The sequence below is a fragment of the Pollachius pollachius genome (genome assembly GCF_949987615.1).
Source record: "Pollachius pollachius genome assembly, chromosome: 4".
NCBI classification, from domain to species: Eukaryota; Metazoa; Chordata; class Actinopteri; order Gadiformes; family Gadidae; genus Pollachius; species Pollachius pollachius.
In genome coordinates this window covers 8,004,169-8,023,222 of record NC_136937.1, presented here as the reverse complement: position 1 = coordinate 8,023,222, position 19,054 = coordinate 8,004,169, and the positions used below count along the sequence as shown (strand labels likewise).

Genomic DNA, 19,054 nt, shown 5'->3' with positions numbered 1-19,054 from the left:
TTTGTCTTTCCATCCTGGGGTTGCTGGTTCGAAACCCCTGCTGCATATCGGTGTGTTGTCCGGGGAACCAGCGTTTGGTATAAGCGTTGTTGAAGACCATGGACTTTAAGAAAAACTGATATTTTCTGTGCTAATGTGATCCTCCATCCGTTTACTGAAGCCTTGTGTAAATGTGTTCTCGTTCCTAATGGCACTCAGTTTGTTGTTCATCTGTCTTTTTATTTGGTCTGTTTGTTCATGGATTATTTACTTCCACTTCGAGTTGGATGAAGAGACCTGCTCTGTCAACACTGTAGCTTCTACTTCTGTTTGTGATGACGTTGTCCTCGCTTTTCTTCCTCCAAGCAAACAAGTTTAGTGGGGAAGAAATCCCCGGACGGATCTAGGTTTTGTTCTCCAGGCGCGTGCAGTGACATAATCTTTCGAACCGTTTCACTGCATTACTTTATGTTCACGATTCAGATCAAGGTTGAGAAAGAAAATAGTGCACAAAATACATATTTTTGTTGTTGTTTGTTGTTAATCGTCACAACCAACCTGTGTGTCCCCAGATGGACGTACCAAGACTTCTTCAACAGATACCGGGTGCTCATGAAGAGGGCGGACATGACCAATTCCGACAAGAAGCTTGTGTGTCGGAACCTGCTGGCGACCCTGATCAAGGTGCAGTAATACACAGCTGTACTACAGAGTACTAGAAAGAGTACTAGAGAGAGTACTAGAGAGAGTACTACACCCATGGTGTAGCTCAGCTGGTAGCTTGGCCGACAGAAGAGCAAGGCATTAACACTCGCCAGGGTTAGGGGTGCTATTCCTACTCGGGCAAGCCGTGCTAGGAAATTATGCATGTTAGATTTGTGGTCGCCATAGTTTCCTTGAGGCATGCGCGTGACCGCCAAGCAGAAGGCATTTATAGTTGACCATTGTCTGTTTTCACGTTGCCTTAGCGACGGGCCTTAGAAACCAGCGGCCAGCGACAACCAGCCAACAACAACAGAAACAAGGGCAATGTGTAAACAAATGCAATGCAAAAAAAGCAATAGCAAAAATGTCAATGTCTTCCCAGTATCGGTTCTGAGTCCACTTTCTTCTATTTGTACCTCAAATATTAAATCAAGAGTTCAAAAAATACTTCCTGTGCTGATTTTACCCTTTTGGAAAATAGATACTACCAAAACAGAATAAACTCCTTTTTATTTAGACATGGACGTATATAAAATAAGGGGATCTGCTCAGTGATTAAATCCAATGAAACCGCATTTGCCTACGGAGAATCTCATCTCTTATTTCATTTGCGCTATAAACGTATTCATTTGTTTGTTTCCTCGTGTCTGTCCAAATCACAGGACGAGGACAAGTTCCAGTTCGGCAAGACGAAGATCTTCTTCCGGGCGGGCCAGGTGGCGTACCTGGAGAAGCTGCGGGCGGACAAGTTTCGCTCGGCGTGCATCAAGATCCAGAAGACGGTGCGCGGCTGGCTCCAGCGGCTCCGCTACCGCAAGATCCGCCGCTCTGCAGTGCTGCTGCAGAGATACGGCCGAGGCTACCTGGCCCGCAGGTAAGAGCCCTGGAGTAGGACCACCTGTATGGGAGTCAATGGTGTGTGTGTGCTGGGGTATGGAGGGTCCGTGGTGTGTGTGGTGGGGTATGGAGGGTCCGTGGTGTGTGTGCTGGGGTATGGAGGGTCCGTGGTGTGTGTGGTTGGGTATGGAGGGTCCGTGGTGTGTGTGCTGGGGTATGGAGGGTCCGTGGTGCGTGTGATGGGGTATGCAGGGTTGATGGTGGTATGCTTATTGGATTCAGTTGAATCTGCTTGAATTCGGGACATTTAAATAGCACTTTCTTGAAGGCACTCAAAGCTCTTTACATCGTGTGTGGGTGTGCGTGCGTGGGTGCGTGCGTGCCTCATCCTCAACCTTACACTTTTAGCACGACTCTATTTCCCTCATCGTACAATATCGCTCTCTCATTCGTTCATACACTCACTCACTCACTCGCTCTCTCATGGGTCTCTCCTCCAAGGTATGCTGAGCAGCTGCGGTTGACGCGGGCGGCCATCATCTGCCAGAAGCAGTACCGCATGGTGAGAGACAGACGGGCCTTCCTGAGGGTGAGACGGGCAGTGGTCACCATCCAGGCCTACACCCGGGGCATGTACACCCGCAGGATCTTCAAGGAGGTAAGCACAACACACAGTCTTCCTCTGTACATTAGGAGTAGTCCATTGTATTTCTACAGCGCTAAAGGACACTCTGAACGTTTCAATCAGTTCTAGTTCTTTATTCTGCACCTAAAGAGCCCTTGAAATGGAAATGGACCTTTTTAAAGTGGTTGGCTGATTTACAAATCATGCACAATTTTATGAATTGCTTCAAAGGGAAACTAGATACACTTATTTTATTTGTGTGTCGGTGGTGCAATCTAACGGGTGTTAAGCTTTTTAAAGCAAAAAAAAGCATTTTACAATATATGAACAGGTTACAGTTGAAATTCAAAAAATGACACTTTCCCCGGCTCTCTGAGTGGTGTAGAACAGCCTGTGGCAAAAATATCCGTTCTTGCATAACTTTTGATTTACATGTTATTTATGATTAGAGCTAACATACGATTATGATTGTTTATGTCTCCACCCGCGGAGCTCTCAAGAAGGCTCCAGGTTGCTTACGAGCGCATGGGACAATAACGAGGGAGAATTTCAGATTCTTAGCCACAGCACCTTTTTTAAAATAAGCTCTTCTTCACCCTATCCTTCCTCATACCTGTCTCTTATCCATCCGCCCCTCCCTGTGCGCTCCAGTTCCTCCTGCACCACAAGGCCATGGTGATCCAGAAGAATGTGCGCGGCTGGCTGGCCAGGAAGAAGTTCCGGCGGGCGCGCGACGCGGCCGTCACCATCCAGTGCGCCGTGCGGTGCATACGCGCCAAGCGGCTCACCAAGCAACTGAAGATCGACGCCCGCTCGGCCCAGCACCTGAAGAAGCTCAACACGGGCATGGAGAACAAGATCGTGCAGCTCCAGAGGAAGATGGACGACCAGGTGACCCAGGGGCTGCCGGTCTTCGGTGTTGGGTTCAGGATTTACTGAGACCAAAACACTGCGTTCATGCGGAGTCTATTGCAGTGCTTGGGGGTGTTTTGATAAATGTATGAATTCACATAAACGTGTGAATTTATGCTCACATGTTCTGCTCCCGCTGGGCTATGTAGCCGGGAGGAAAAAATGAACTGTTCCCATTGAATCGCTCGCAATGGATTTCATGGGACATGATTTTCCAATGCACAATGCACACCTTGATAACCCTTAGTTGCAAATTTTGAAGTAACTTATGTGTTTCAGTTGTTTTTTCATGCTGAAGTTACAAAATGACACTTAACCTCAACACTATTACAGGTAGTATGAGTATTGGTAGTACAGTAAGAAGTCAACAATACTTCATACGAACAAAGGATAGGCATTTCAAGAGTTTATTGAAAATAGTACACAATACATATATAATAATTTCTAAACACGTTCACTATGTCCACCTCCTTTCAGTCCAAGGACCTCAAGACCCAGAACGAGCAGCTGCTGTCCCACAACAATAACCTGGGGTCAGAGGTCAGCAAGCTGCAGAAGGAGCTGGAGCAGGTCCGCCTTCGCCATGGCGACGGCAGCCAGCTGACCTCCCTGCAGGAGGAGCTGGCCCGGCTGAGGGCGGAGCTAAAGGAGTCACATGACCTGAACCAGAGGCAGGAGGAGGAGCACGGCAGCGAGAAGCTAGTCCTGACTCAGGTGAGCCGTGACTTGGGTTCAGGTACGCCGGGGCAGGCTGGGGTTTTTTTTTTTTTCCTTTGGTTACCGTGACAACGGCCTGAAAATCGAGCCGCTTGACTGCAGTGGTCCGGATTCCACGGCAGGATCTGACTTACAGCTAAAAGGGAAAATAAGACGCACGCACTTACACACATAGAATACAAATGAGATCTGGAAAGAATCATTACAAACCTATCTTACTGTATGTTCAGCCCTGCTTTTATATGCTGTATAATGTCATATATGACAGAAAAGTCTTCATTTCTGCCTGGTTTGGTGCAGCGAGTGGAGGAGTTGGAGAAGGAGAACCACCTGCTGAAGAGCGATAAGGAGCATATGAACCACAAGCTCCTGCAGCACTCTAAGAGCACTGAAGGTGAACCCCTAGCTCCTCGCTCTGCTCCCTAATTCCTCGCTCTGTTCCCTAGCTCCTCCCCCTGATCCCTAGCTGCTCCCTAGCTCCTCCCTCTGACCCCTAGCTCCTCCCCCTGATCCCTAGCTCCTCGCTCTGCTCCCTAGCTCCTCCCCCTGCTCCCTAGCTCCTCCCCCTGATCCCTAACTCCTCCCCCTGATCCCTAACTCCTCCCCCTGATCCCTAGCTCCTCGCTCTGCTCCCTAGCTCCTCCCCCTGCTCCCTAGCTCCTCGCTCTGCTCTCTGGTTCCCCAGGTGAGAGAGAGAGAGTGTGGTGTGGGGCGAGAGAGGTGGAGATTGTATCAGGTTTCCTCCCCTCCATGGGGGAGAATAGGGGGCCGTTGTTTGCTGCTTGTCTCTCTTGGGGCTGAAAGCAACACTCCACACATTATGAATCGTATTTATTTATTTATCAACTTCATCATTTTGGCCCCAACATACAAAGACCCATTCTATCCATGGGTACACCTGCTCCGTGATGAATCACACTGCGATACTGACCGCTTTGTGATTCAGTGTTGAGAGTTTGTTATGAAGTGACACGTGTCCGAGGCCACCGACTCATAGCAGCGTAAATCCCACCACCCTGTACCCTGTGTGATGGCGTCGTGTGTCCTGGTGTGTGCAGACCAGGAGAGCAGTGCCTCCCAGAGGGAGACGGACCTCCAGAAGGACCTGGACCAGGAGAGACTCCGCTACCAGAACCTCCTTAAGGAGTTCTCCAGGATGGAGCAGCGCTTCGACAACCTGGAGGAGGAGGTGGCGCTCTCCAAGGTAGCGTGAGAGGAGATGGAAAAGTGCTTTTATCTCCAATTGGGAGTGCTACTGTGCTTAGTCCATGTTGGGAATTACAGGCAAATACAGGTGATGCCAAGGTAGGATAGTCTGCCTCACCAAGGTAAATAGTCTACCTTGGTGAGGCAAGGTAGGCTAGTCTACCTCACCAAGGTAGGATAGTCTACCTCAACAAGGTAGGATAGTCTACCTCAACAAGGTCAGTAGTCTACCTCAGTCTACCTCAACAAGGTAAAGAGTCTACCTCAACAAGGTAAATAGTCTACCTCACCAAGGTAAATAGTCTACCTCAACAAGGTAGGATAGTCTACCTCAACAAGGTAAATAGTCTACCTCAACAAGGTAAATAGTCTACCTCAACAAGGTAGGATAGTCTACCTCACCAAGGTCAGTAGTCTACCTCAGTCTACCTCAACAAGGTAAAGAGTCTACCTCAACAAGGTAAATAGTCTACCTCAACAAGGTGGGATAGTCTACCTCAACAAGCTAGGATAGTCTACCTCAACAAGGTAGGATAGTCTACCTCAACAAGGTAAATAGTCTACCTCACCAAGGTAAATAGTCTACCTCAACAAGGTAAATAGTCTACCTCAACAAGGTGGGATAGTCTACCTCAACAAGGTACGATAGTCTAACTCAACCTCACCTTCACTGGCTGGAGAAAGGAGAATATAATCATATTAATGTAAAAACAATAGCACTCGGGTGTCATTCTTGTAATACTAAAATATTGTAAAATGTGACTTATTTTCAGCGAGGCCACAGGAGAAACCCGTCCAACGTGAGCAGCCTGGAGTCTGATTCCAACTACCCCTCCATCTCCACCTCGGAGGTGGGCGACACAGAGGACGCCATTCAGATGGTGGAGGTAAACGCACACACACACACACACACACATACGTCACTAGTATGACGTCCTGACTCATTGAACTGCTGGGTTACACCCTCATGTGTTCACAAACTCTCAAACGCTCATCAAATATGTTGCCATTCCTATTAAATAGTGCTAAATGGAACTAGTCTTCATCAAGTATGTCTTCAAGACAGCAAATTGGAACTTGGAACTGTTAAACTTTAATAAAGTAAAGGTAAAAAATGTAATCTGTGTATCTCGATATATCGTCGATCAATACAGTGTTCTCAGCCTTTAGACGTGATCAATGATGTTATAACAGAGGACATTTACATTGAGCTCTGTTCGTTTTGGATCTCGCTCCAGCTCAATGTTTCCTACTATATCTCCGCCTCCCCAGGACATGGGCGTGGAGAAGGCAGCGATGGACATCAGCATCTTCATGAAGCTCCAGAAGCGCGTGCGGGAGCTGGAACTGGAGAGGAAGAGGATGCAGGCCAACATAGACAAGATGGAGGAGCTTGCCAAGAGCAAGGTGGGAGTGATCCAATCCAATCCACTTTATTTATATAGCACAATTTAAACAAACACAAGGTTCCCAAGGTGCTGTACAACAAGATAAGAAATACACTAAAAACACCACAGAAGCACAATAAAAAGATGAAGGCTCAATAGGATAAAAGTAATTAAAAGATAAAAACTAAATAGAATTTAATACATACAATTAAATAAAATAAATAAAATACACTGCCCACATAAAACATCTACATAACATCAACACGCTACCTGGAGTTAAAAGCCGGAGAAAAGAAGTGAGTTTCAAGATGGGACTTAAAAAGAGACAGTGAAAGGGCTTGTCTGATGTGAAGTGGCAAATTATTTCCCAATTTTGGTGGAATAGAGATGAGGGTAGCCATGGCAACACAGTACCCTTGATTAGTAACAAAATGTTATGATGGAAAGGGCTATGGTAACATCCTGAAACAAAGCCATTGTGAATTAGTAGTGTTACTATGTACTTATATTTAGTCATTTAACAGGCTTTAACCAGAGCAACTTTCAGGGATTTTGATCATGAGCAGGCTAGGTAGGTAGTCTGTGGACTGATCCTCAGCCTAACCTTTCAGCTAGGAGTGAAATACCCTTGTCACATTTCTTTTAACTCATCAAGGCCGAAATGTTAAAGAACATCTTAGTTGCAAAGCATCATAAGCTCATCATAGCAAAGCATAGCGACCCCTTGGCAGAGTGTGTGTTTCTGACTGCGCTTTGTGCTGATGTTCAGGTCACGGAGAGAAGGAACTTGACATCCCAGGATGAAGTCGCAGATCTGGCCTACAACAGTTTGAAGGTACAGTTGGGTCCCTTGAATTCACGCTTAACTTAGCACTACATATATAGATGTATACATATTTATACTAATTTATATATTTGTAAGTGTTTAAACCTTGCAAAAGTCACAGCCAATGAGGCGTCATTGAGCTTCATGCATAAAAAATATGTCCTTTGCATGTTGGGATTCATTGATTCATATTGTATATGAATCAATAATCATCGACAATGGTTTTCGAGGATCTGGGTTGACGAATCAGATTTGACTGTGCAAAGCCTTCATTAAGGACACCTCTAACATATAAACGTGTCTGTGCTTGTGTCTTTGTATATGGCCTATTCTCGCTCCAACGTCTACAGAGGCAAGAGCTGGAATCGGAGAACAAGAAGCTGAAGAATGACCTGAACGAGATGAGGAAGACCGTCAGCGACCGGGTCTCCGACGACAGCTCGTCCAATGAGCTTCAGGAGAGCTACAAGCTGCTGCTCACCCAGCTGAAAGCAGCCAATGAGGAGCTGGATATGCGCAAGGAGGAGGTGCTTCTGCTCAGGACCAAGATGGTCAGTGGCCCACAGCAAAATGGACATGTAAGTTTAATAGGATTTATGTAGTGAGATTATTTACATTGCTGGATTGTAAATGGAAACAGGTTATGAACATGTTATGGAGTTTATTAGGACTTATTAAACTATGTTGGATTATACATCTTTTGGCATGTGTGACCCGAGCCGGAATAGAACCCCTAACCCTGGGTCCTATTAATGCCATGCTTACTCAAATTCATCCATTCATTCAGGAATTTGAAACGCGCATATGTTTTTGACAACACTGCTGTGTTGTTTTGCGTAGGTTGACAATGAAAATGAGAGCAGCATCAAGGCTGAAGTGAACAACAAGAAACCTCCCAAAGATAAGGAGGAGGCGCTGAAGGCCTACCAGGAGGTGTCTGATTCCAAGAGGTAGGAAGGCCCTCAGCGTTAGGCTGTGTTTACCTGCTCCTCCCCAGGGTTTCATGCATGGGCCACTTTGGGCCATTTTTCTAATGAATTTCAAGTATGTTGGTCAATATCAAGACAAACAGACCTGCGTGAGGAGTTCCTTGTAAGGATTCTGTTATCAACATTGATCATTTTGCGTTTTAAGCACAAGTTGAATAATGTATAATATTAGCCCTCTATGATCTATCCTCATTTAGTACACCAAGATACTTGAGCAATAGCATTTATTTGGCTTTGATTATTTTAAATATTAGTGGTAGCTGTGGTTTAACGATGGCGTTCATTCAAGTTTGTTTAGGAAGGTTAACATCCGCATCAGAAACTATCTGACCAATCAGAACATTCCAATAGCTTCTAACCGTCTTCCTCGGTGTCTACTTTGTGTTGTATTTTCTCGGGCCTTCATGATGTTTTCTTTTCTTCCTCGTCTTTCCTCCTGCTGCTTTCCTCTGCTTGCCTCCTCCTCCCACCGACATCAGCCTCTCTGAGGACTGGGCTAATTTGAACGAAGACGGGGAGCTGGGCTTGGCCTACCAGGGGCTGAAAGAAGTAGCCAGGTCTCTCTCGCTCTCTCTGTGCTTGCTCTCTCCTTCCTCTCCTCCTGTTTTGTTTTATTCCTTTCCCTCCTCCCTGTGTGTGTGTGTGTGTGTGTGTGTGTGTCACTTCCTGGTTAGTTTAAGGAAGTGGATTGCTCCCTGGGACCAAGTGCACTTGGTGACCCTGCACACTTTGTGGACTCACTGTGATGGAAGAATCTGATTGCTATCACAAGCCGTTTCTAAATCGACTCGTTTGTGATGTCACAAATGGGACTGTCCACCCAGATGTATGATGGGGAGATTATACTTTTAGTCAGTACACTCCTCTGGGTAGGTCCATCAGTCCGATATAAATGGTTGGATCTTTCCCACTTGTGATGCACTACAAGCCGTTTCTGATCTAACACTAGAGTGACATCACAAGCGGGACTGTCCACCCAGATGTATGGATTAGATTTGCATTTGGCACAGTCCGCTGGGAAGTATGTCTGGCTGATGGACCTAGTCACTTGTGATGTCACTATAATGTGGGTGCAGAAACGGCTTGTTGTGGCTAATCGTTACACCTGGCAATTGAAACAAGGGGGATTTTGGCACAACCGATGACCTCACTTCCTGTCCCATGACCGTCACAATAAAAGCTTGTGCATGTGGTTAATACACTTGGTGAGGGTGGTTCCCCTTCAGCCTCTCTCTGTGAGTGTGATGAAGCGAAGGTCAAGTGTGCTGTGCGTTCCCCACTACCATCATCCCCAGCCTGCATTCGGTCACTGTGTTTGGTGACTTGTGTGTGAAGTGCGTGAAGTGTAAATCCCCAGAGAGCAGTACTGAGATAAACTTGGCCTCTGTTTTTGTGTGTTTGAAATGCTCCCCAAATGTCTTTTGGGTTTGAGTTTGCCGTGATAATATTCTTTATGTCACCATTCCTTTATTCACTCATCCACCCATGTCCAAATGTGACCACGTCACAACTCCCCACCATTCATTCATTCGTTCTTTCATTCACTCATCGCTCCACTTATTCATCCATCCATCCATCCATTCATTCACCCACCCATTCATCCACCCGCCCATCCATTCACCCCCCCATTCATCCATCCACCCATCGAATCAATTCAACCATTCATCCACCCGTCCGTTTATCCATCCAATCAAATCATCCTCCATCCATCCTTCCACGTTTGCTCTATCCATGCCCGACCCATTCACCCACTCGTCCATTCATCCACCCGCCCCCCCCCCGCGGCCCCTCCCAGGGTGCTGGAGGCCCAGGTGCAGAGCCTGTCCCGGCAGCATAAGGACGAGCTGGAGGCGCTGCACACCCAGATCGAGGTGCTGCGCGGCGACCTGGAGAAGAAGACGGAGGCGCTGAACCACACCATGTCCCTGTCCCCCGAGGCCCAGGTGGAGTACAGCGTGCAGCAGGAGATCACCCGGCTCACCAACGACAACCTGGTGAGAGACCCCCGTCTGCTCTGGTCTGACCCACTTGAGATGAGGATGATGGGGCGGTTGGGGGGGGGGGTGGTCCGGGTTCAGGACCGAAGGGAAGGGGCTTCGCTTTGGGGCGCCTGATATGGGGACACTGGAGATGACCGTCTTATAAGCTATCGATTTGTTTTGAGGTGTGTCTGTGTGTGTGTGTGTGTGTGTGTGTCTGTCCTTGTCCATGAGGACAACCCCTAGTGTGTGTGTGTGTGTGAACTGATTTGATTGGCAAACGCCTCAACTTTGGCTCGGTGGTTGGAGTTTAAACATGAGTGTGGAATTGGTTGCGTGCATCTGTGCAAAAAAAACAAGAATTACAAAAAATGTACCGTGCATACACAATGTGAGCTGTATGTGAATGCTTCTATAGTAGAGGTACACATTATCTCTGTATGAAGTGACGTTGTCCAATGCTCCGGTCCATTGTGTGGAATAATGTAGGCTGTTGTGGATGATGTGACATAGTTCTGATGTCACTGCTTTGTATATGGGCTTAGCCAGCTATTATCCCTGTCTCCTCCCAATGTCAGGCATATGGAGACACTGCATTGTTCCCTTCTCCTCTGGTTACCTCACCACGCACTCCTCCCTGCGTTAGGCCTCCATAAAACCTGTGTATCCTCTCCTGTCCTTGTTGGTGCTTTGAATACTTACAGGCTGCATCTCGTAGGCGACCTGTAACCATTCTTCCCGTGGCCATTCTCGCGTTAAACATCTACTAGATGCTTGTTTTTATAGTGTGACCTGACGTAGCCGTTCTCAACCGTTTCGCGTCTGTCTGTGTTCTCTCGGGGTGCAGGACCTGAAGGAGCTGGTGGAGAAGCTGGAGAAGAATGAGAGGAAGTTAAAGAAGCAGCTCAGGATCTACATGAAGAAGATCCAGGAACTTGAGGGTAAGTGTTAAGGATCGCCGTGTGAACCGGAATCCGGATCTCCTCCTAGTTATGGTATTTGTTTCCATGGAAACGATTACTTGATTCTTCCCCAAAAATATTTTGTATTTATTTTTGTTACTCAAATTTTGAATAACAATCAATTGTTATTATCAATTGTTGCATCTCTTTATCTCATCACATCCTTTTTATTTATTTATCGATTTGCATTATCCATGGCTCGTCTGATCCATTGAATCATTGAAGTTGTTCCCATCAAAATAAACCCCACTGCTGTCAATGACCTTCACACTAACGTTGACCTCTGCCCCCTCCACACTAACGTTGACCTCTGCCCCCCCCCCCCCCCCAGTGACCCCGGTGGACTCGGCGCGGTCCCGGCCCGAGCTCAGCCGGCAGGTGACGGTGCAGCGCCGGGAGAAGGACTTTGAGGGCATGCTGGAGTACTGCAAGGAGGACGAGGCCCTGCTGCTCAAGGCCCTCATCGCCGGTAAGACTCGGCCCAGGGGCCCAGGGTAGGGGCCCGGTAAAGGGGCCCAGTCCAGGGGCCCGGCCGGGCTGGGCCCGTGGACCCTCAGAGGTCCTGGGTTAACATTCATTCTACCTGTTAGGGATCAGCTGAGCCTACCTGTTCCTGAGACAGCTACTTGCAGTAGTGATTTAGGGTTAGGAGGATTGTCATCTGCAGGAACCAGGCAGCACAAGCCAGATTTCGAAAGTGCTTGAAATGAAATTTGAAGAGCCAAAGAAGAATTTACATTGTCATCGTTCAACCTTGTTAGGGAATATATTAGTTAATTGCAAATCAGACCATCACCATTTGAGCAGGAAAGAATAATACGTTGTCTTAATTCCTTTTTCTGGAATTTCATGACCTATTCTGATGGGAGAAAATGGTATTATGCTATAATAGATGTTGTTAAACTTGACGTAGAGATTACCCTGGCTTTGTGACTTTGTCAAATTCTAATGTAGCTTTGTATCCCGGAAAGACAATATTTGGTGTTAAATAGGAAACCATTTTGGTAAAGCAACCTATTTTTCAGCCTTGTGGGTCAGTCAAGTGCACTGTATCACTTAAAGAGCCAAGTATGGCTTCAGAATGGCCCCTGCTGCAGATGATGAGTCCTGTCTAGGGAATTTACGTTGGAGTCTTTCTGTGTGTGCGTGTGTGCGTGTGCGCGCGTGTGTTCCTCAGAGATCCGCCCCAGCACCGTGTCGGCGACGGTGCCCTGCCTCCCGGCCTACATCCTGTTCATGTGCATCCGCCACGCCGACTACGTCAACGACGACGAGAAGGTGGAGTCCCTGCTCACTTCCACCATCAACGCCATCAAGAAGGTCCTCAAGGTAACGCCCCCGCCGCCGCTCTGAGAGGTCTGTCTCTGCGCTCTGTGTTCTGTACTAATGGTCCGCCGTCCCGGAGCGTTTGTGTATTCCATTGGCTAATCCGTTGCTCTGCAGAAAAACGTCAACGACTTTGAGATGGTGTCCTTCTGGCTGGCCAACACTAGCCGCCTGCTGCACTGCCTGAAGCAATACAGTGGAGATGAGGTGAGGACTTCAACGATATATTTGTTTAGTTTTCTAAAGTAGATTTTTGTTTTTAAATAAGCCTTGGGTCAAGCTGAGGGATGATATAATTTAGTTGATTTAAATATTTCTAATGAAATATTTAAATCAACTAAATTATTCTTCAACTCGTTCAACGTTAATTCCTCCTAATTCGCATTAGAACAGTAGAAATCATTTGACTGCCAATGACAATGGAAGTCAACGAGTCAATTAGAACGTTTGTTCTAAGGCCTGGCTCATGTTATTGTCTTCCAGGCGTTCATGACCCAGAACACGGGCAAGCAGAACGAGCACTGCCTGAAGAACTTTGACCTGGCCGAGTACCGGCAGGTGCTGAGCGACCTCTCCATCCAGATCTACCAGCAGCTCATCAAGGTGGCCGAGGGCATCATGCAGCCCATGATCGGTGAGCTCCACACTACATCAGCTGCCTCAAACCTCTCCTGGATCACGCTTCTGAAATGCATATTATTAGGGCGACAGTAGTTCAGGAGGTAGACCGGGTTGACTGGCAACTGGAAGGTTGCTGGTTCGATCCCCGGCTCCTCCAGTGTCGAGGTGTCCCTGAGCGAGACCTCAACCTGCTCCTGACGACCTGGCAAACAACAAACTCTACCTGACACGCGCCAGGAAGAGTTTGTCCAGGTCCTTACCACAGGATAAGGAAGCAAGGGTGTGTCCATCTAGGGTCAAATGAGAGGTGAAAAGAACAATTTATTGTGGGTATGTGGAGATAAGGGGAAACGCTGGGCTATTTATCTAATGTAAGCCATGTCCAAACAAGTATTTTTATACTTGTGGTCTGGAACCTTAACTCCGTTTCCAAGGAAAATCACAAGAGTCGGACTAATGACATCAACGGTTGAAACCGTCACATCCAAAGTGATCTGTCAAGGATTTCCGTTAGTCCCAATATAAATAGTTTGGTTTGGGAGTACCTTGAATGGGGGAAACATCGGCTCATCCATTAGCAGTGGCTCATGGGATCTCTTACACCCTCAACACTACGACTCCGGTCCGCGGACAATGCTGACTTCCCAACCTTCCCAAAAACATCAGGGAAGCCAACTCTCTAGATATTTTCAACTGGCAGCTTAAAACTCTATCTCTTCACAAAAGCATTTAAATTAGATGTCATGGAGACCAACTCTTCAAAAGTTTTTACCAAAGTTAATATTTACCAGAATGTCCTTTATCTGCATTTTTCTTTCTCAATCCATGTATTGCTCTCACTTCTTGTGTTTACTGTTTTATACTGCTTGTTTTTTACTCATCTTTTGTTTTTACTGTAATTTAGATTTTTTGACATAATGTCCTTTTTATTTTCACTATTTTCTTTTTTCAGATTTTATGTAAAGCACTTTGAGCTGCAATTCCTGTATGAAAGGTGCTTTATAAATAAAGTTATACTCACTCCCTTCCTCACTTACTCCCTTCTTCCCTCTTTCACCCTCCACCAGTGTCGGCCATGCTGGAGAGCGAGAGCATCCCCAGCCTGTCCGGGGTGAAGCCCATGGGCTACCGGAACCGCTCGTCCAGCATGGACCACGACGGCAACGGGCCCAGCACCTACACCCTGGGCGCCCTGATCCGCCAGCTGGGCCAGTTCCACAGCGTGATGGGTGAGCACGGCCTGGACCCCGAGATCGTCAGCCAGGTGGTCCGGCAGCTGTTCCACTGCATCAACGCCTTCACCCTCAACAACCTGCTGCTGCGCAAGGACGTGTGCTCCTGGAGCACCGGCATGCAGCTCAGGTCAGTGTGGAGACGGGGGTCGGGGTAGGGGTTAGGATCGGATTAAGGATCAGGGTTTGGATTAGGTTATGAGTTGGGATCTGAATCTGGTTAAGGATCTGGATTTGGATCAGGAGGTGAATCTTGATAGGGTTCTGGATTTGGATCGGGATCTGAATCTGGTTACGGGTTCCGGACCTTGATCTGGATCTGAATCTGGTTACGGGTTCCGGACCTCGATCTGGATCTGAATCTGGTTAAGGTTCAGAATTAGGATCAGGAGTAGAACCAGTATTTGGATCGGGATATTAATCAGAATAAATTCAGAGTCAGAAATACAATTTCAATCGGAATCAGAATTAGAGTCAGATTCAGAATCAGATTGTTTTTTTTATATCCCTCATATAAAGGAAGTTAATCCTTGTCATGGCTCCAAATCAGTCATACGTGCCTCTCCCTCGGTCCCCAGGTACAACATCAGCCAGATGGAGGAGTGGCTGCGGGCCAACAACCTGCAGCAGAGCAAGGCAGCGCCCACGCTGGAGCCCATCATCCAGGCCGCCCAGCTGCTGCAGGTCAAGAAGAAGACGTCCCAGGACGCCGAGGCCATCTGCGCCCTCTGCACCGCACTCACCATGCAGCAGGTGAGACGCACCTGAACACCTGGTTCACATGCATACGGTCCAATGGGAAGAGAAGGTACGACAGGTGAGACACACCTTGCCAATAGGTACACATGCATACAGTCCAATAAGAAGAGCAGGTACAACAGGTATACACACATAGTCCAATGAGAAGAGAAGGTACAAAAGGTGAGACACACCTGTCCACCAGGTACACACTAGTCCAATGAGAAGAGAGAGTACCACCGGTGAGACACACCTGAACACCAGGTAAACACACGTAGTCTAATGAGAAGAGAAGGTACAACAGGTGAGCTGCACCTGAACACAAGGTACATACGCGTAGTCCAACGAGAAGAGGAATGATCTTTTTTCTTTGTGCGTCAGATTGTGAAGATTCTGAACCTGTACACTCCACTGAACGAGTTTGAGGAGCGGGTCACCGTCTCCTTCATCCGAAACATTCAGGTAGGTTGATCCGACTGTATGTCGGTCTGTTTTATCTGGATGTATTTCTGTGTGTCTGTCTGTTTACATCTTCCCGCCTGCCTGTGTGTCTGCCTGCGTTTCCGTCTTGACTGTTAGCCTGTCGGTCGGTCGGTCTTTCAGTCTGTATGTCTCTCTGTGTGTCCGCCCACCTGTGTGTCTGCCTGCGTATCCCTCTGTGACTGTTTTGTCCATATGTCCGTCTGTCTGTTTGTCTGTCTGTCTGTCTGCCTGCCTGCCTGCCTCTGTATCCCTCTGTGTCTGCTTTGTCTGTCTGTATGTCTTCCTCTGTACCTGTTTACATCTGCTCGCCTGCCTGTGTTTCTTCCTGTGTATCTCTGACAGTTCTGTCCATCTTTCTGTCCGTATGTCTGTCTGTGTGTCCGTTTACATCCGCCTGCCTGCCTGTGTGTCTGCCTGTGTGTCTGCCTGCCTGCCTGTCTGTGTGTCTGTGTGTCTGTGTGTCGGTCTGTGTGTCTATCTGTCTGTCTGGCTGTCTGTCTGTCTGTCGGTCTGTGTGTCTGTCTGTGTGTCTGCCTGCCTGTGTGTCTGCCTGCCTGCCTGTGTGTCTGCCTGCCTGTGTGTCTGTCTGTCTGTCTGTCTGTCTGTCTGTCTGTCTGTCTGTGTCCCATCCGGTACCACTACCATTGTGTCTAACATCCTCCTAACCTCCATCCTTCCCCCCCCCCCCCCCCCCCCCCCCCCCCTCCAGAGTAACCTCCAGGAGAGGAACGACGCGCCCACGCTGCTGGTGGACACCAAGCACACCTTCCCCGTGCTCTTCCCCTATACGCCCTCCGCCCTCAGCCTGGAGACCCTGCACATCCCTGCCTCCCTGGGACTGGGCTTCCTGGTCAGGGTGTAGCGCCCCCAACCCTCCCGTCCACAGGGGGGTGGGGGGAGGCGCCCCCATGAACCTTGTGGGTGTTGTCATTGTTGTTCCGATCGATGTGATGTGTCTTTCTGCGTATTCCCGATTTTTCGCGATCCGATTTTCACGCCGCGATCATCACCGCCCTCGGTCATTGCGTAATCATGACCTGTGGTTGTGTCTTCCTTGAGGGGTGTGTCGGAACGAAGGCAACCTGGCTGTGGTGTCATCGTAAAAAAAAAAATACTGTAATGCTGTCTTATTTTAATTGTCTTGTTTTTCCTCTGTACACGTTTTTGCACTTAAAGTGGCAGTGAGACAGATGGATATATGTGTATATATATTGAAAAATCATAAACTGTAATGAATCAATTGCAGGACATTAAACGCAAGTGTTGAAAGCACCTCCTGCCACAGACCCTAATGTAAGCAGTGCAAGGAAACCCTCCTCGATCGACTTGTTTCACAATCTATCAACCCTGGCTCTAGGGGCTGAAGCCCCGCTCATGTTTGTCATCTACTCCCACTGTAAAGTACATGCTGTCCTGCACTCTCCTGTAGCTTGTATGCGGGCATTTCATCATAGATTTGTGCACCTTATAGTAAGTAAGTGTAGTTGGGGGGATTCAACGGAGAAGAGGTGACCTTCATGTCTGGGGTTACAGCGTTGCGTTATGTTTGAAGGTATATTGCTCATGACGAAACCCAACAAAAACCAACATCGAGCCAATGCACCCTCCCTATTGGTTGCGGATGTTGACAATGAAGTTTCATGATGGGTTGGGTATTGCTGTTCGTTGGGGCATCTACAAACAAGCTGCAAACACCTTTTATGGGCCCCTATTTCTTTTATTTTTATTGAGGATAAGAAATGTTGGGATCTTATCAATTTGTGATTTCACAAGTGGGAGTGATGTCAACCCAGATGTATAATGTGTAAGATCAACTTCTCCGTTCCTTGTGCTATGTACAAACTGGCAGACGAAATCCTTCTGTCAAATCTTCTGGGTCGGCACTTGTGACATCACAAATGGAATCAATTATGCTTCTTATAAATCAATCAACCAACTTCACAGCTGTTTGCAAAGTAAGGGCACTTCAAATAGAGGGCTGTGTTGATGATGGCAACTTGAGAGAGGAGGTTGAGGGGGTAATTGTGAGAGAAATGGCCTGATATAAATGTTTTAACTAGGTACAGTTCAAGTAAATGGTAAAGTTAGAGACAGACCTAATCATTAATCCAGAGGAATTTGAAAGGAGTAGGTCCATTGTGTCCAAGGGACATATTGATACAAAGTGGGATATATGTATGTTGAAGGTGAACAAAGTAATCTTTTTTTAAATAGTAATTGTCCACATTGATGTCATGTTAACCAGCAAGTCAAACACAAAGCAACATCTCACTCCTTATTCCTTTCTTTCGCCACCAAGGCTGTACTAGCTTTGCCTTCGTCTTTGGTTCAGAGTTATGTTCTCTGTCCAATGCCAATGTTTACAGCCGGATTTCCTTACTGTGTACCTTCTTTTTTTTTTCTTTTTTTTAAACACCTTGTAATTTGATTTGTAATTTTTTGTCAATTATCGAGTTTGAGATGATTGACGATTTGAGTTGATAGAACCTATACATTTGTGTCCTCTGCTGCCCTCTGCTTTCTGAAAGTGGAATTGAAGCACAGCGACCTCAGAGGTAATACAAATAGTCCAGTTGCGAATGCTGGTAGGAGGGTGTTAATTTCTTGTCAGTCGTTTTTTCTATACTTTACGTCCTATTAAAATATCCGTTTCACTAGCCTTTCACAATCACATTTCAGTGATTACAAAATAAATAATTTAAAATGTCGGAATTGTTTTTTTTCTATTCTTTATATCCAACTCTTAATTTAAAATAGAAGTGCAAACATTTATCGATGTCTTTCTAAAATCATTTTATTTAAAAATGTGAATGAAAGAGTCAATCAAATTTAATTGTCCAGTATTTTAGAATATATTTTTTTCTTCAGAATTCTTGGTAAACTAGTGACTGTATAATTTAAACTATTGACATGCTATCCTTTTACATTTACGAACAATAATTGTATTTAAAAAATGAGTCAAGGTTCTTCTCAGAGTTCTTCAAATTCAGCAAATTGGAGGGGAGAAAATGTAAAGGTTATTTCAATTTAAAAATATTCTCGAAATGTATTTTTTTAAGATCTGTCTGTTCTAATTCCATATTGTGAGTTCCGATTTCTTTAATTGGTTAATTAAAATGCATATATGGTTTGAGAATAATTCCACAAAGTTTTTTTAAGGAGAAAAAATGTGTCTCCATGGTAACGATAATACAAATAAACATTTATTGCTTCTTTCTTTTGCAGTCCAGAAAACAAGTATTGGTCCTGATATTTTTTGAATATGTTGGCTGACAGGATAAACCCTTAAAACCCAAAGTTAAAAAAATACATTTTTGGGTGCAAAGGTATATTCAACATGGAACCCATATCAAAGTTATTACTGGTAAATGTTCAAATATATCAGACATAAGCTACAACTATTCACTACTAGAGCTAAAAAAAGTTGAGATGTCTATTCTTAGTCCCCAAACACCCAGTCAACATAGTTTATGCACATGTCACATGTTATATCCCCCTGGTTCCAGAGTAACCAGGGGAACGAAGCTTT

General features: G+C 46.4%; 1 protein-coding gene across 3 annotated transcripts in view; it reads left to right on the top strand.

Moving 5' to 3' along the window:
- myo5b (myosin VB) overlaps positions 1–18,749 on the top strand; it is a 38,880-nt gene extending 20,131 nt beyond the window's left edge. For 2 of the 3 annotated variants that reach the window (XM_079734507.1, XM_079734506.1), the window contains exons 18-39: positions 552–663; positions 1,347–1,558; positions 2,023–2,179; positions 2,798–3,037; positions 3,536–3,772; positions 4,076–4,169; positions 4,834–4,979; positions 5,755–5,868; positions 6,254–6,388; positions 7,139–7,204; positions 7,546–7,773; positions 8,036–8,145; positions 9,980–10,178; positions 11,011–11,104; positions 11,457–11,594; positions 12,303–12,454; positions 12,569–12,658; positions 12,935–13,085; positions 14,140–14,434; positions 14,883–15,057; positions 15,424–15,504; positions 16,235–18,749. In XM_079734507.1, the coding sequence (XP_079590633.1) occupies positions 552–663; positions 1,347–1,558; positions 2,023–2,179; positions 2,798–3,037; positions 3,536–3,772; positions 4,076–4,169; positions 4,834–4,979; positions 5,755–5,868; positions 6,254–6,388; positions 7,139–7,204; positions 7,546–7,773; positions 8,036–8,145; positions 9,980–10,178; positions 11,011–11,104; positions 11,457–11,594; positions 12,303–12,454; positions 12,569–12,658; positions 12,935–13,085; positions 14,140–14,434; positions 14,883–15,057; positions 15,424–15,504; positions 16,235–16,387 (3,379 nt within the window). In that variant the 3' untranslated portion in view covers positions 16,388–18,749. The remainder of the gene's footprint in view (positions 1–551; positions 664–1,346; positions 1,559–2,022; positions 2,180–2,797; positions 3,038–3,535; positions 3,773–4,075; positions 4,170–4,833; positions 4,980–5,754; positions 5,869–6,253; positions 6,389–7,138; positions 7,205–7,545; positions 7,774–8,035; positions 8,146–9,979; positions 10,179–11,010; positions 11,105–11,456; positions 11,595–12,302; positions 12,455–12,568; positions 12,659–12,934; positions 13,086–14,139; positions 14,435–14,882; positions 15,058–15,423; positions 15,505–16,234) is intronic. The other variant, XM_079734508.1, reaches the window with a different exon arrangement.
- Positions 18,750–19,054: the final 305 nt, after the last annotated feature.